Raw genomic sequence first — 15,489 nt, 5'->3', positions numbered from 1 at the left:
TTCAAAGCAGTAGTAAGATATGGTGCAGTGCTTTACTTTGATTTCAGGGCCAGGAGCAGACCTTTAAGTCTGGCTGAATTTAGATGTCAGGTCCATGGTAAATTGAGTTGAAATATTTACTGAATATGTAAATGGAAAAATAAATCAAAGCAGTTGAGAAGTGCAGATTTTTAACCCTTCAAATTATATGTAAGGTTTGATCACACTAAGTACACCAATTCTACACTTGAGTTAAACCTATCTCCAGTGTAAATCTTGATTTTTTAAGTAGTTGCTTTGACTAATGTATTTTGAGTAGAAATGTTTCCAGTGTTACTCCTTATAGTAAACTCGCAGACCTGCTTATGTCTATTGTCAAAATGTGCATGTTTTGAGTAAGGAATTGAGTTACTTACAGTGATTTAACACACATCTTTTAACTTACTTCGAAGGAAGTACTTGCATGTAGTAATTACAGTTCCTACAGCACAGTTTCTATCAACCTAAAATTGGAAGAAGTTATTTGCCCTTAGTACAATAAAAGTTCAGACATCGAAAGGAGTATATTGAATTAAATGAGGGAAATGAACTAACATTACTGCCTGTCTTGTTTTTCTGTTTGAAATAGTGATGATAAATCAGATGAAAAACTGAGCTGGTTTTGTGAAATCACATAATAATTTTAAATCATTTGGGACTGTGTGGACTCGTGTAGCTATTGGGGCCTGGGGGTGCCAGACCCCTGGCTGCCACGATGTGCCTGGATAAGGTGTTCAAGGCGTCTGTCCTGGTTTGAAGGACAGGTGTCTGCCAGTAAAGGCAGAAGTTTTCCTTTGAAATAGAGACTTTAATTCCACTCCCCCCTAGTATTATTATTGTTTGAATCAAAGACTCTGAGGCAGAGATAAGGGGGTAGGAATAACAGCTCTTTTACTATTATATTTAACCGTACAAGCAGAAACAACAGCAGTTGTTAAAATTACCAACAAAACAGAACAGATAGCTTGGTTTCAGTCCTTTCTTTAGCTGCAGGTGTACTCTCTCTGCACTCGGTGCCGGTGCTTCAGACGGGCAAAGCCCAACAGCTGCAGAGAAGCTGGCAGGAGCGGAAGCGGAAGGGGTGGCAGCGGCCATGCCGGTCTCAGGTGGGATTGGGCTAGAGAGGGCAGCTCCTCTCTCACCATTTGGATTCTGGTGGTCAGCAGTGTCCTCAGAGGTAGGAGGCTGGAATGGGAGAGATGCAGAGCACGTGATTGCAGACCATCTGGCGCTCCTGCGTTCAGCCCCATGGCTGGAGACGGGGGGTCCTCCTCTGAGCTCGCCAGAAACATGAGTAGCCCCTCCAGAAGCCCAACTCCTATCTACTTCTTTTGTCTAGAGTTGTCAAACATTCTGGGGGCAACCCGGCCAGCTCCATTGGCATGATAATGGGAAAAATTCTTTCAATTGACACAGTAATAGAAAAACACTCAACCCCCAACAGCGTCTCAGGCAGACCCAGCCCAGCCGCTGCAGAGGAAAGAGACTGAGCTAAGCTGAGCCGAGTGGGAGTTCCACAGGTGTTTATTGCTGCAAATGGTCCAATACCAGCTCAGTCTGAAGGAGCTGGGTTTGAACAGTGGTTTTACAGGGTTTGAGTACCTTGAAAAAGGAAAGAGTAACTAGGGTTTTCTAGGAAATTATAACGCATGAAATCTACTGGAAAATAAGGTGGGGGGCTTTGTAACAAGAGAATATTTTTATGATTTGCTCACTCCAGCTAAGCAATTCTTATCTAAGTAATTTCTCTCCAAGGAGGCCTAGTTAAGGCTTCTGCTCCCTTTGGAACTCCTCTCTCTGTATGTACTAAAAAGGCAGTCTGGACAGCTTTTCTAAAACACTGGACAAGGCATGAAAACATAGCTAACACATGGATAATTTGTAATGGTTTTGGAATCAAGACCAGTGAGAGACTCCAAGTCAAAAGTACAATTTATTAGGAAAAAAAAAAGAGAAAAATAAAATACATGCAATAGTGCAAAAGAAAAACCACTGTCAGAGACAGAATACAACCTGACACCCTGCTAGTTAGTGGGGTGATAGCAGTCCAGATGAAGTGGTCTTCTCAAAGCAGTGATCCTGTAGAAATCTTGACACTAATCCTGGTAGCTCTTGTCCTCTGGAAACCAGTGTGTAAGAGCAATTTTGCTGTTCCAAATCTCAGTTTTTATCTGGGTAGGAAAGGCTTAGCTCCTCCCCCTGGATGGAGCATTTCACAGTGGGATGGTGTAATTTTATCAGTCATGCAGTGGGACTCAATGGCCCATTAACAGAAGATATGTTCCTGGAGGAAGAGTGTGTCCCAGTCTGGGGTTTCTCCTTTGCCCCAAGATCACCCCAGAGGGACACGAAAGTGGTTCAAACCCTGGTTTTCCCCGAAGCAGCCAAAGAGAGATTGCCGGAGACGGTTTTCTCTTTTTCCAAGGACTGTTTATTATTTCTTATCTCTGGGACCTTTTGCCTGGCCAGCAGCGATCTGCTCAGCCTGGCATCCATGGTGGAATCTGCCTGGTTAAGGCAGGGCTTATCTTATATAGTTAGTACTACGTATTACATGTTTACAAAATTTTACCAATACAGTGCAATTTTATTAAATGGTCCAGCCCTGACCCCATCCAATCCAAGAGTGCCAACATGTCACCCAACATGGATGACGTGGAGAAGAAGGAGGAAAAGGTGTCCACCCCCCAAATTCTCCATCTTGGCCACGTGTCCCTTATCATAAACATTCAAGAAAACCTATTTATCTACATTCTAACATTCTAATTTACACTCTACTCATCATTATTTTCTGTGTCTCTTCTCTCAATGTGGGCAGATTCTCCCAAGGAGTCAAATCCAGCCCCTGCAGCTCCTGGGCAGCACTCGAGGGTCTCTGAGGGGTCTGCCAGGGGGGGTTTTGCACCCCCAAAGGAGCCAGGGAAAAACCCTGGACTCCCACAGAGTGGGTCATGGAAAAGATAAATAACATTGCCTCCATCTGATTTTAACAGACGGCCCATTAGCAGAGGATATTTCCCACAGAGATAAGAACCACTTTCCCACCTGGTTTCAGCAGATCTCCTGTTTCATCTGAGTGAAAGCTTGTTGCTGTTCAGGGCCCCAGCAGAAATCATTCTTCTTGCAGATGTCTTGTGTTTCCTTCTTGCTGATTAGTTGTGACATAGCGGTGATCTTTTTGATTACATCTATTGGGATCTGACGACGTCCATCTTGCCACTTGATTCCTAGAAACTGAATTTCTCTAGCCAGTCCCTTAGCCTTACTTCGCTTAATGGCAAAACCAGCTTTCAGCAGAATCTGGATAATCTTCTCTCCTTTCTTGAAGACTTCCCCTACTGTGCTGCCCCATACAATGATGTCATCGATATACTGTAGATGTTCAGGAGCCTCGCCCTTTTCCAATGCAGTCTGGATTAGTCCATGACAGACGGTGGGGCTGTGCTTCCACCCCTCAAGCCGTTGGTTCCAGGTGTACTGCAGTTCTCTCCAGGTGAGGAAAACTGGGGCCTGCACTCTGCTGCCAAAGGATTGGAGAAGAAGGCAGTGGCAATATCGATGATCGTGTATCACTTTGCTGCTTTGGACTCCAGTTCGTACTGAAGCTCTAACATGTCTGGCACAGCAGCGCTCAGTCAGTGGTGGTGTGACCTCATTCTGGCCACAGTAATCCACTGTCAGTCTCCCTTCTCCATTGGACTTACACACTGGCCATATAGGGCTGTTTAAAGGTGAATTAGCCTTGCTGACCACCTCTCGGGTCTGCAGTTTACGAATCATCTCATGGATGGGAATCACAGAGTCTCTATCAGTATGGTATTGCCGACGGTGTGCTGTTGCTGTGGCGATTGGTACCTGTTCTTCCACTGTCAACAGTGCCACAGCAGAGGGGTCATCTGAGAGACCAGGAAAGGTATTCAGTTTTCTGATGTCTTCTGCTGCTACAGCAGCAATCCCAAAAGCCCAACGATATCCTTTTGGGACTTTGAAATAACCATTTCTGAAATTGTCTATACTGAGGATGCCTGGGGCCTCTGGGCCAGTCACAATGGGGTGTTTCTGCCACCCGTTCCCAGTTCAACTCACTTCAGCCTCCAATACAGTCAGCTGCTGGGATCCCCTTGTTACCCCAGAAATAGAAACGGGTTCTGCTGCTACATACTTGATGGCATCAGGGTATATTGGGTGCTGGTGTCAACCAAAGCCTTTTATTTTCGTGGGTCAGATGTACCAGGCCATTGGATCCACATAGTCCAATAGGTCCGATTGTCACTCTCATCTACCTGGCTAGAGGCAGGGCCCCTCTATTCCTGGTCTTAGTACACATTGCTCTCTTCCTGTAAATAGGTTTCTTCAGTCCCTTCAAGAGGATCAGTTGTATCATTATTCTGATGCTGTCTGGAGTTCAGTGCACGAGAGACCAGAGCAGCATTGACTCTAGATGAGCTTCTTATGTTAGGTGTCCTTCTTTTCAGTTCATGTACCTGGGCTGCTAAGGAGGAGGTGCATTTTCCATCCCATTTCCTCATGTCTTCTCCATGCTTCTGAAGGAGAAACCAGAGGTTGCCTCATGCAGTGTATCCTCTGTCCCTGGCTGGGGAACGCTGGCTCCTAATGGCAGAGACTCTTGGTTCTGGCAAGATGTGGTAGTTTTCTTCCTTAAGTTCCTTTTTTTAGTTTCTGATGGCCCTTTTCAATCAAGCTGTGGACTTGCTCAACCAGCCTTATTTCCACGGATGAGCCGTGGGTACAAAATGGGGTGGTGACAGTGTCCTCATAAACTCCTAGTTTATTGACGAAGATGTCTATCATTGTCCTCGCCTTCCCTCCATTGTGGCCTTGCCAGGAAACGGGAGTACATCTCTGGTCCAAGCCATGCAAATCTCAACCACCTTTGCAATGTGCACTGGACACAGTCTTGGCTGTTAGGAAATCTCTCGTCTTCTGAGAAAATGATGTCCACCACAGCCGATTCCCTCAGGCATCAGATACCTTGTTCCATTGTGCTCTGTTTTCCTTGGTGCACTTGGAGATCTTCTTTACAAAGGTTTCTGGCCTTCACACTTGTCAGCAGTCACTGCCAAAGGCTGAGTCTTTCTTGGGTTCTCCCAATCACCTGGTCAATGACCACATCCGAGGACAGAGATCCCAGATGCCTGGACTCAATTCCATCCGTAATGGTGTCATTTGCTGCAGCTTCCCAGATGTGGAGCAGCCAGATCAAGATGGACTTGTTTGTCTGGCGGGTGAATTCCCTCCGCAGGTTGCACAGCTCACTCAGGGATAGAGAGCAAGTGATGATTTCTAGCTTGCTGTCTTCCACTGGGTGTGAAGGTCCTGCTGCATCCTCGTCAGTCACTATCCAGACTGATTTATGCTTTGATTTCTTCTTCTGAACAGGGGCAACTGCTACTGGTCTAGGTTCGGTGACGGTTTGAGTGGAGATGCTGAGGGTGCTTTTGGTTCCTTTCCCCTCTATGACAGTCTGTGTAGACACGGATACTGTTGCTTTGTGTTCGGTTCTTTTCTTTCTCTGTGACATTTTGAGCGGACATGGACACTGCTGCTTTGCTTCTTTTTTCCTCTTCCTCCAGAAGACATTGCACTACACCCTGTAGTGTTTTGTTTCTAAGCATGTTGCAGGCTGTGCCAGGAAGACAAAGCAGAACTAACAGCAACACTGTGCTGTCCTTGGCATCCAGAGAGAACTCAGCATTTCCAAAAACTGCTCTGTCTGGCCTGAAAGGCTGGAAAAAATAATTCTTTAACCCTCCACCCAGGGGCTGGGTGCGATTGTTGAGGGCCCATATGTAGCAACTAGACTAGGACAAGCAAACAAAATTGAGTATATATTCCAACTGATGTTCATTGCCTTGGAGGTTATCATGCAATAGAGTAATAGACCAATAAAGCAAATTTTATACCATACCCTGGTCTATACAGGAGTATTACAACCAGAAGATAGTTCTGCATGTGCAGAACGATATGGAGAGGTAGATATAAGACCCATGTAAGCATGTTGAGCATCATATCCAATAGGTGGCTTCTACAATACAAAATTGTAATTCTGGCTATTCTCAGTACCTTCCTGCCCCATGTTGGGTGCCAAAAATATGTAATGGTTTTGGAATCAAAACCATAGAGAATCCCAGTCAGAAGTACAATTTAATAGGAAAAAAGAGAAAAACAAAATACATGCAATAGTGCAAAAGAAAAACCACTGACAAAGTTGGAATACAACCTGACACACCGCTAGTTATCAGTGTGGTGATAGCAGTCCAGATGAAGTGGTCTTCTCAAAGCAGTGATCCTGTAGAAATCTTGACACTAATCCTGGTAGCTCTTGTCCTCTGGAAACCAGTGAGTAAGGGCAACTTTGCTGTTCCAAATCTCAGTTTTTATCTAGGTAGGAAAGACTTAGCTCCTCCCCCTGGATGGAGCATTTCGCAGTGGGATGGTGTAATTTTATCAGTCATGCAGTGGGACTCAATGGCCCATTAACAGAAGATATGTTCCTGGAGGAAGAGTGGGTCATGGAAAAGATAAATAACATTGCCTCCATCTGATTTTAACAGACGGCCCATTAGCAGAGGATATTTCCCACAGAGATAAGAACCACTTTCCCACCTGGTTTCATCAGATAGTGATAGAATACATCCCTTTGGCCATATCTTTACATTGTAACCTAGGACAGAATTACAATCAAAATCCACAAGATTCCCTTAACAAAAGATGAGGCCTAGCCTGTCAGTACCCATTGACCAAAAAGGTCCTAGTCTGGGTTGGTTTTCACTTTCAAGTCCTTCATGAGTTCTTTCAGCTTTTGAATGTTTGCATGAATGGATGTTGAATGTGAAGCGAAGTTGAAGCAGCACATCACTTCAAAGTCCTGGCAGCCATGTCCATGAGCAAGTAGCAGGAAGTCAATTGTGGCTCAGTTTTGCAGGAATGCATATTTTGTGGTTTCTTTGTCATTTAAAAGATCACTCAGAGCACCAGATGTAGCATTGACTTGCTTACTGAGCCAGTACCCCAGGTGATTAATTTCGCTGAAGACCTTTGCTGCTGCTGCCCATGGTAGGAATAGGGAGGCAGCAACCCTTTTTGGTTTGTTGCAATTTTACAATTTAGGGTCACAACTTCAATCAAATTCAGTGTAGGATATTTTTTCACGTTTTAATTAGGTTTCTTTTTTCCAATTGTGTAGGAAGGTAATGTTGGGGGTGAAGGTAGAAAGCCTGCCAAGGCTACAGGATCCCCCCTGGAGACAAGAGGGGATCCTAGCCCAAACTCAATTACCACAGATAAACATACCTCGGGGCAACATTTTGAGGTAGAGAGAGGACTCAGAGAGTGCACAAGTGTGGAATTACACCAATCTGGATAATTATAGGTTTTGTTGATGGGCGATAGATATTTTCTGTATGTGTTTTTTTATCAGATTAAATTCAGGCAAACTTTGTTTTGGACATTTAAAGTAGAATTTGACACAGTATGTTGCCTTGGAGGACCTCAGCAAGTCCAATTCCTGGGGTTCCTCTGGAGTATTTGTCAGCATTTTTGTCCATTCATCCCAAGTGTCTACCAGATTGGGTCTCTTACCTGTGGTGCAGAGGAGCTCTGAGTTATAGACATGCCAGTCATCTGGTACTAAAGGAATTCCTACCAGACATGTGGAAAGTGGATTGTCAAGGTTGCCCATGGATAAAAGCATATTATCTTGTTTTATTGTCCTTGCTAAGGTCACCCAGACATTATGGTGGGGTTGCCGAAGGCATGCGGCATGATAAAGAGCATCCAGGCAGCAGTGATGGCAGCACCAACGGAGATAATTTTCATCTTTGGACAAGTATGGGGCTCCTGACAAAGAATATAAGCAAAATTGTTTATCTTTATAATGGGAGGAGAGGGATAGGGTTCCCTCCTTCATAATTTTCTGTCATTCCTTCCCTTCTGTGTTTTTTGGGGTTTTTTGTTTTGGTTTTTTTTGGGGGGGGTTGGGGTTTTTTTTGTTTGGTTGGTTTTTTGTTGTGGTTTTTTTTTGTTTTTTCCTAACGCTAAGGGTAGGGGAATGGATATAGAGATAGGGATTTTTGGCAAGGGTTAAAGGGAGGGACCAATAGGGTTTTTTCAGGAGGGATAATAACATCTGCACTAAAGATTACTTTGTGGCTAGGCTAAGTCTGGCCTACGTCTCAACTGAAACAGCAGAATGCTGTTTAGTTTTCTGTTTTGTCTGCTGTCCTGTGACAGAATGGTCTTTTCTTTGGTATATGGGTGCCTGTGTCTCCAAGTAGAACTGGTCTGGTTTTAAGGAGGTTTGGTATTGGACTCAGGAGACTTTTTGTTGGTGTTTGTGGGAGTAGTATTGCAGTTCCTAGGTATAGTTTTATGTTTTTCCTTGAAAACCATCTTGGGCCAGATGGTAGAGATACATAGGCGTACCTCCATCCCCCAGTAATTAATTGGAAAGGTCCAGAGATTTGGTATGTTTCTGGTCTTTCACTAGCACTGGTGGTTTCTTAATGAGTTGAGCTTGGGTAGAATTTGCAAAGTGGCGGAGTGTTGGGGAGTCAGGTTCCGATGCTGTACAATTTAGGAAGTTGATTATGGTAGAGAGCTTTGCAGTCTTTCAACTGGAGATAAAATTTCTGTTTCTCTCTGCTGCTGGTTGAGGACTCTTTGGGAGTTTGGTGGGTTTTCACTGCAATGGATTGTCCTGTAGGATTTGCAGCAATGCCTTTATTATGTCCAATTCTCCACTCACTGAGGAACCTTTTTAGTTTGCGAGAGGTATAGGCGGGCCCATTATCAGTGTTGGTCTTTTTTGGGATTCCCAGAGTGGCAAATGCAAGAAGAAAATGCTTAATAACATGAACGACATTTTCTCCTGCATGAGCTGATGTAAAAATTGCTCCAGAAAACGTGTCGACCAACATGTGCATGTATTTTGACTTCCCAAAGGATGGGAAAATAGGTCGCAGCAGTCTGCCACAGCTGGCAGCTGTTCAGGCCTCTAGGATTGACCCCTGTACCCATGTAGGGTATCTGGTAATTTTGGCAGTTTGGGCATGTTACAACAATAGCTTTTGCCTGATCTTTTGGGATATTGAACATTCTGATGAGGGCAGGTACATTTTGATGAAAAAATACATGTGACAACTTTGCCTGAGCAAAGATGTCAGGTAGGTTAGTAATCTCTGTCAGCATGGCCAGTGCACCTACTTTCCTGTTCCCTTCTGTGACGAAACCTGGGAGATTGGTGTGTGACATTACATGCATAACACGGTAAGATTGTTTTCTGTTGGAGATTAAGTGTGTCGATGTGGAAATGAATCAATGTGATTTTGGATTGGAAATCTCTTTGAGGAAGGCATGATCTGCTCTCATAGCTATACCAGCAACATAAGCTGAATCTGTGACTAGATTATAGGGTTTGTCTTTGGCTCTCTCAAAGGCTCTGACAACGGCTGCTAACTCGGCAATTTGTGAAGATCCCTCCACTATTTGGACATCAGATTCCCAATTTTTTGTTTTGGGGTCTTTCCAAGTCTTTAGAGACTTGTGGGATGACCCTGAGCCATCTGTAAAAACAGTTAGAGCTTTGAGAGATGCCCTAGTTTTGACTAATTTTGGGACCAGAGAAAGACTGTATTTCAATTTAAAAGTTTGTGTTTTAGTAAATGGATGGGAATTTGGCCTGTATAGCTATCTAGAGCAAATTGGAGGCTTTCATTGGTCTGGAGCAAGTGCTCCAGATCCCCAGTGGTCAATGGCAGGTAGACATATGTGAACTCACACCCTGTAAGAGAGTGGAGGCAAGTTCTGGCCGTTTTTTATCAGATGTGCTATGATTTCTTAAAATTTGGTAGTTGTCTTTGTGGGTTGATTCTTCAATAAAGATCCATTCAAGAGTTAACAGAGGGTCTGTAAATTGAAGGTCCTATTGGAAAATCAATCCATGGAAACAAGGGGCCTTTCCCAAGATGACGAACTGGAAAGGCTGGTTGGGCTCGAAGCGATGAGCCTGGCATGAAGACAGGGCTCCTTGAACCTTGGTGATGGCATTTTGGGCTTCTGGTGTGTGGGTGCATGGGGAGTCCAGGTCTTTGTTGCCACGGAGAAGGTTGAACGGGGGGCAGCATCCTCTGTTGTAATTCTCAGTAGGGGGTGTATCCTGTTGATGGATCCGCACAGACTGTAGGCCTCTCAGGGTTTTTGCGTTGTCTAGGATGGAGAGCTGCTGGGATACAATGGTCTTCTCACAAATGTGGAGTCCAAGATAATTCCATGGGCTGGTGTACTGTACTTTATCTTCACGAATTTTGAATCCTTCTTTTTTGATGGTTTCAATGGTTGTTTTTACTGCTTTGTCCAAGTACATATTTTCTGATGCGCAAACTAGGTTGTTGTCCAGGTAGTGGTGGCTGGTTGCATCTGGGAATGAGTTCCGAACAGGGGAAAGAATGTGAGCAACATTCCATTGGCATATGGTCGGAGAGTTTTTAAGTTCTTGAGGAAGAAAAAGCCAATGATATCTTTTGAAGGGAGCCTCTCTGTTAAAAGAGGAGATGGAGAAAGCAAACTGTGGGGCGTCTTGTGGGTGCAGAAAGCAAACTGTGGGGCGTCTTGTGGGTGCAGTAGGATGCTGAAGAATCAGTCTTTGATGTCTTATGATGTCAAGTTTCCAGTTTTGAGGCAGCATCAATGGTGAGGGCAGGTCAGGCTGGAGGGGACCCATGTCCTCGAAGACGTCGTTGATCTTGCAAAGGTTGTGGAGGAGCCTCCACCTGTCTGCCCCAGGTTTTCGCATCATGAAGACAGGAGAGTTCTAAGGGCTTGTGGTTTCAGTGATGTGGCCTTTGGCAAGTTGCTCTTCTACCAGGACATGTAGGGCGTGCAGTTTAACTTTAGAGAGGAGACACTGCTTGACCCAAACAGAGTCCTCACTTCTTCAGGTGAGCCGAGGGGTAGATGCTAAGTCGCGCTCCTCAGTGGCCTGAATTAGAAATCCCGACTGTGACTTTTGATGGAAGCACATCATTGGGATAGGACACCCCTGCCCCACAGCATAAAGGGGGCCCTTATACAAACAGTGCATGGTTGCCAGCTTGCCTTCAGGCCCTTCAACAATGACATTGTGCTTGCTCTGCATAGACACAGCGACTCCACCGATCCCAGAAATCATGTCTACTATCAGTTGAAGTTCTCAGTTTGTTGGCCGTTTTAAATGGGCAATGATGGTCACGTCAGCACCTGTCCAGCAACCCTGGTCTGTGGATCCTTTCTTCTTTGCAGAGAAGGTTGCACTCAAGGATGGGCTTGTGTCAACCCATGATCTGTGTCCACATTATTGTGGGGTTGAGGGGGATCTATTCTTTGTGGTTGTTCGGGAGCAAAAAGGCCTGTGTGATTGGTGTCTCCTGTGAAAGATAAAAGGTGTGTCCGTACAGCAGAGCTGGACAAAGATTTCTTGCCCAGATGATACAGTTTGTATTTCTGGCAAAACAAAGATTTGTGCTGGACCATGGAAAGTGTCACCAAGGATTAGAATGTCCCAAGGACCATCTGGTGGTCCATGCTTTCCTGTGGGAACACGGTGAAATCTCCCATCTGTAAAGTTCATGGACAATGTTGTTAGCCACTGGTACCTGGTTCCCACCTGTAATGCTTCATATGTTGGATCCCTTTGATGTAATCTGGGATCCCCTGGGGCAATGGGCTGTGATGTCCCCCAATTTTTCACAGTTTGGGAGGGGTGGGAAGCAGCCTTTGATTTGTGGTCTGGGCGCAGGGCCTTCACCGCGCTCCACTGGAAGTTTTCTGAGTGCTGCTGGTACCTTTCCCGTTTCTGGGGGTTCCGTTAATTGGTATGAGGGTTTTGGGTAGGTGCCTTCTCTGGGCAATCTTTTATGAAGTGTCCAAGTTCCCCACAGTGAAAAGAGTGGGCATTATCTTTGGAGGCCACCACTGCAAATGCACCAGACTCCGGCAAGAGAAATAAATCAGTTGACCATCAAAAGCTCCTCTGAGTGCTTAAGTTTCAACATGGGAGTTTTTTAGTAGTCATTAAAAAAAAAAAATCATGCAGAGAATTGAATCAAGGTACAATAAATAAGGTGTAGAGCTAATATTTTTCCTTTAGTCTCCAGTTTAGTTAGGACCCTTTATATTATGTTCATACATCATCTCCAGGAAGGCTCTAAACATTTTATGAGCCAGTTTAGCTCAACGGATGTCCATAAACTAGGACAATACAGAAACTTTTGTAAAATCAAAAGCTAAGGGAATATCAGATTAGCACCTAACTAAACTAAACGGTGAATTTACAGACGAATAAATAAAACCTTTTTATTTGTTTTGTCTTCTTCAAGTATATTGAACTTACTGTGAACTTGGTTGTAACCCTTATATTCTTTCAAGTATTAATTTCTAGCACAGTGTTAGCTGGAGGTGTCACGGTCCGCCCAACTCAAGAGGGAGTCGTGACGGGTTCTTTTATGGATCTCAGAGCGCAAAAGACACAGCAGGAGACAAAACCAGTTTACTTCTACAGAAATGCACTTTATTTAGTGCCAACCAAATGCGATAGTGGGGGAGAGAGAGAGAGAGAGAGAGAGATAAGGGGGTTGGGATTATAGCTACCAAGATGGGCAAACGAATCCTCATGGAGTCAGCCAATAGATGTCTGTTGCCGTCTGGGGAGATCTCGGGGGTCTCCTCTGAGAAAGTCACTTTTATAGTCGTTTCCCAAAGCAAGTGGCTTCTGGCCAAAAGGTGGGAAGATTTATGGACTATTGTATGTGGAGCTCGTTACACTGAGGAACAGGTGGAAACAGGACGCTTCAAGGCACACCAAACCATCTTTGTTGTTATGAACACACACAGGGTAGCCCATACTGACCAGTCCATTGTTCTTCCATCTGTGGGAGCTTTGTTGAGTAAACGCGCCGTGACTAGTTGTCATGAGAAACCAGTCCTGGTAGGCATCACCTGCGGAACAGTCACTTGGCGTTCCTCCCATCCCTGGCCAGTGCAGGCCTCAGGCGAGGGTCGTTGGGCAGAAACAGACGAGAGGCTCAGACGGACTCTCACAGCAGGCCATCTGGCAAAAAATCTCTTTCAGTTTCAATTCAATTTCAGCTTCAATTTCAAATGTTGATTGTTTTATTAAAAGGCCATTAAAAATGCCCGCGGGTTTAATAAAATTGGTGTTCCCACTTTTGAAGGGATGATGCCAAATGGCATGGATTTACATGCCCTTTAAATATCTTCGTGTTTTTTGCAGGAACTAAGTGATCTGCAGCGAGATCCACCAGCCCACTGTTCTGCTGGACCTGTTGGAGATGACTGTAAGCTCTTCCTAGTGCATTCAGTACATTTCAGTTCTAAAAAGGCTTAGAAAATCTAATTGTTGAATCTTTTTGCCTTTCAGTGTTTCATTGGCAAGCAACTATTATGGGACCTGTAAGTATAAGAATTATGCCCCTTAAAATGTAAGACCTTACTGCTCTTTTTGTTACAGAAGGACTCATTGGAGTTTCTGTAAACACAGCAGCCACGTTCAGCTGTGCGGTGTATAGCTTAAAACTTCAGGGTTTTATTGTTGTTCTTAGTAGTAGTAGTAGTAGTCTGGTACCAGCTGCTTTCTGTAACACCTCAAAAATCTCTCTTCTTCATGAAGTTAGAGGTGCTTAATTAGTCAGCTGTGGTGTCTGAGTTGGTGATGTGGGCTACAAAGCAAAGAGCTTGCTTTTCGTAGATGGTCAGATCAATTCTGGAAGATTCATCCATCTGAAAGGAGAAAGAATGGGTGAAATCTAATAGTAAAGTTGGTAACTGTAAACAAGAGTGGAGTCGCAGAGGGCTTTTAGATGGATCTTATTTTATTTGATAGCTGTGATATGACCTTGGCAAAAGTGTAGGGTTTTGCAAACTGCAGGCCAGCAGTGGGTGCTTTTGTTGGTTTTTATGCAAGACAGGTGTTTTCCTTGAGTTGAAGAAATTATGAATCTTGTGAAGGTAATAACATAAGAAATAACAAAAATAAGCTTAAAACCAGAAGATGGAAAACTGAGAAGAATTTTAGCAAGAAAATTAATGAAGAACAATATGAACTGAGGGAAGGTGTGCTTATTAATACCCTGGTAAAAAGTTTGTATTTCTAGTGTTTTCCTTGTGGATTTTATAATTTGGAAAGAAGAGTCTCTAGTTTAGATAGTAAGCTGAGTCGCTGTATGAGGTGAAATTTTGAGATAATACTTAATCCATTAAGACGCAGCATTAAATTGTGGAGAAAAGTGGAAATGTGTCTGCTTTGAGAGTAATTCTCAAAATTTGAGGGTAATTTTCAGCACATTTGTTCTGAAGCAGCAGTCACTAATTTACTGGTGGTGTGCTAGAATCTGTTGTCTAACATGTCCATGGCCCAGCAGCAACTGTTTTCTGTAGAACACTAATGCTTTTGCCCTTTTGCTTGAAAAACAATCATGTTGGTATGTTCTTCCACATAACAAGGCCTTCTGACTCTTGCCCTCTTGCACTGCCAAAGGGTGAATGACAAAGTGGCAATGAAGAGTTAACAAAAGCTTATGTGCTGGTTGCCATCAATAATGTCTCTGTCCTGAATGACTTTGATGACATGAGTAAAGGAAATACTATCACATAAATTTTGGCTTAAATTGCGTTTTCTTCTCCAGCTTGAAGATCAGTTTGCATATTACATAGTGGAAAATATTCTTTTCTTTGCTTTAAGCTCCTCAAATGTCTCTAGTTAAAGGTAAGAATGAGCATCTCTTGCCAACCTTTCTCAGCCATATCTAAAGAGATACAAGAACGGAACACTTCAGATATTAATCCTTTATCTTGATAACAAAATAATTCAGGGATGAAGTTTCTGTATGTTTCCCGATAGCCCGAGGGAAGCATAGGACTAAAATTTACCTTCAGAATTCACTTTCTGTGTGTGGAACTAGGAAAACCTCTTATGTCTATGGGTGTCATCAATTTGTTTTATATACCTTGCTCATAAAACATAGAGTGAGTTCACTTTGCCTTCTTTTTGACATTGAATTTGTCTCATCTTCAGCTTATTTTAATTTTGAAAAATCCATTTAGTATGCAAGCAAGAAGTCCTTTCAAGTGTAATTGGAACAACAGTGGTGTCCCAGTTTGAAAGTACAGGTGTCTGCCAGGAAAGGCAAGTTTTCCTTCGAAATAGAGACTTTAATTCCACTCCCCCCAAGTATTATAATTATTTGAATCAAGGACTCTGAGGCAGAGATAAGGCGGTAGGAATAACAGCTCTTTTACTAATATATTTAACCGTACAAGCAGAAAACAACAGCAGTTGTTAAAAATAGTATCAGAACAGAATAGATAACTCGGTTTCAGTCCCTTCTTTAGCTGCCGGCATACTCTCTCTGCACTCCGTCCTGGTACTGCAGCTGGAACAAAAGACTGACAGCCGCA

The 15,489-nt window shown here is 43.7% G+C and overlaps 1 protein-coding gene across 7 annotated transcripts in view; it reads left to right on the top strand.

Annotated features, from left to right (window-relative positions):
- Positions 1–15,489, top strand: part of UBE2D1 (ubiquitin conjugating enzyme E2 D1) — a 59,677-nt gene that overhangs the window by 7,723 nt on the left and 36,465 nt on the right. For 5 of the 7 annotated variants that reach the window (XM_079312558.1, XM_079312557.1, XM_079312554.1 and 2 more), the window contains exons 2-3: positions 13,307–13,370; positions 13,454–13,485. In XM_079312558.1, coding sequence (XP_079168684.1) covers positions 13,477–13,485 — 9 coding nt within the window. In that variant the 5' untranslated portion in view covers positions 13,307–13,370; positions 13,454–13,476. Of the gene's footprint in view, positions 1–11,175; positions 11,322–13,306; positions 13,371–13,453; positions 13,486–15,489 lie in introns of all 7 variants that reach the window. The other 2 variants (XM_079312552.1, XM_079312553.1) reach the window with 1 other exon arrangement.

The sequence above is a fragment of the Erithacus rubecula genome (genome assembly GCF_903797595.1).
Source record: "Erithacus rubecula genome assembly, chromosome: 9".
In the NCBI taxonomy this organism is placed as follows: Eukaryota; Metazoa; Chordata; class Aves; order Passeriformes; family Muscicapidae; genus Erithacus; species Erithacus rubecula.
Note: the sequence above shows the minus strand (reverse complement) of the source record. Positions and strands in the feature narration are given on the sequence as shown.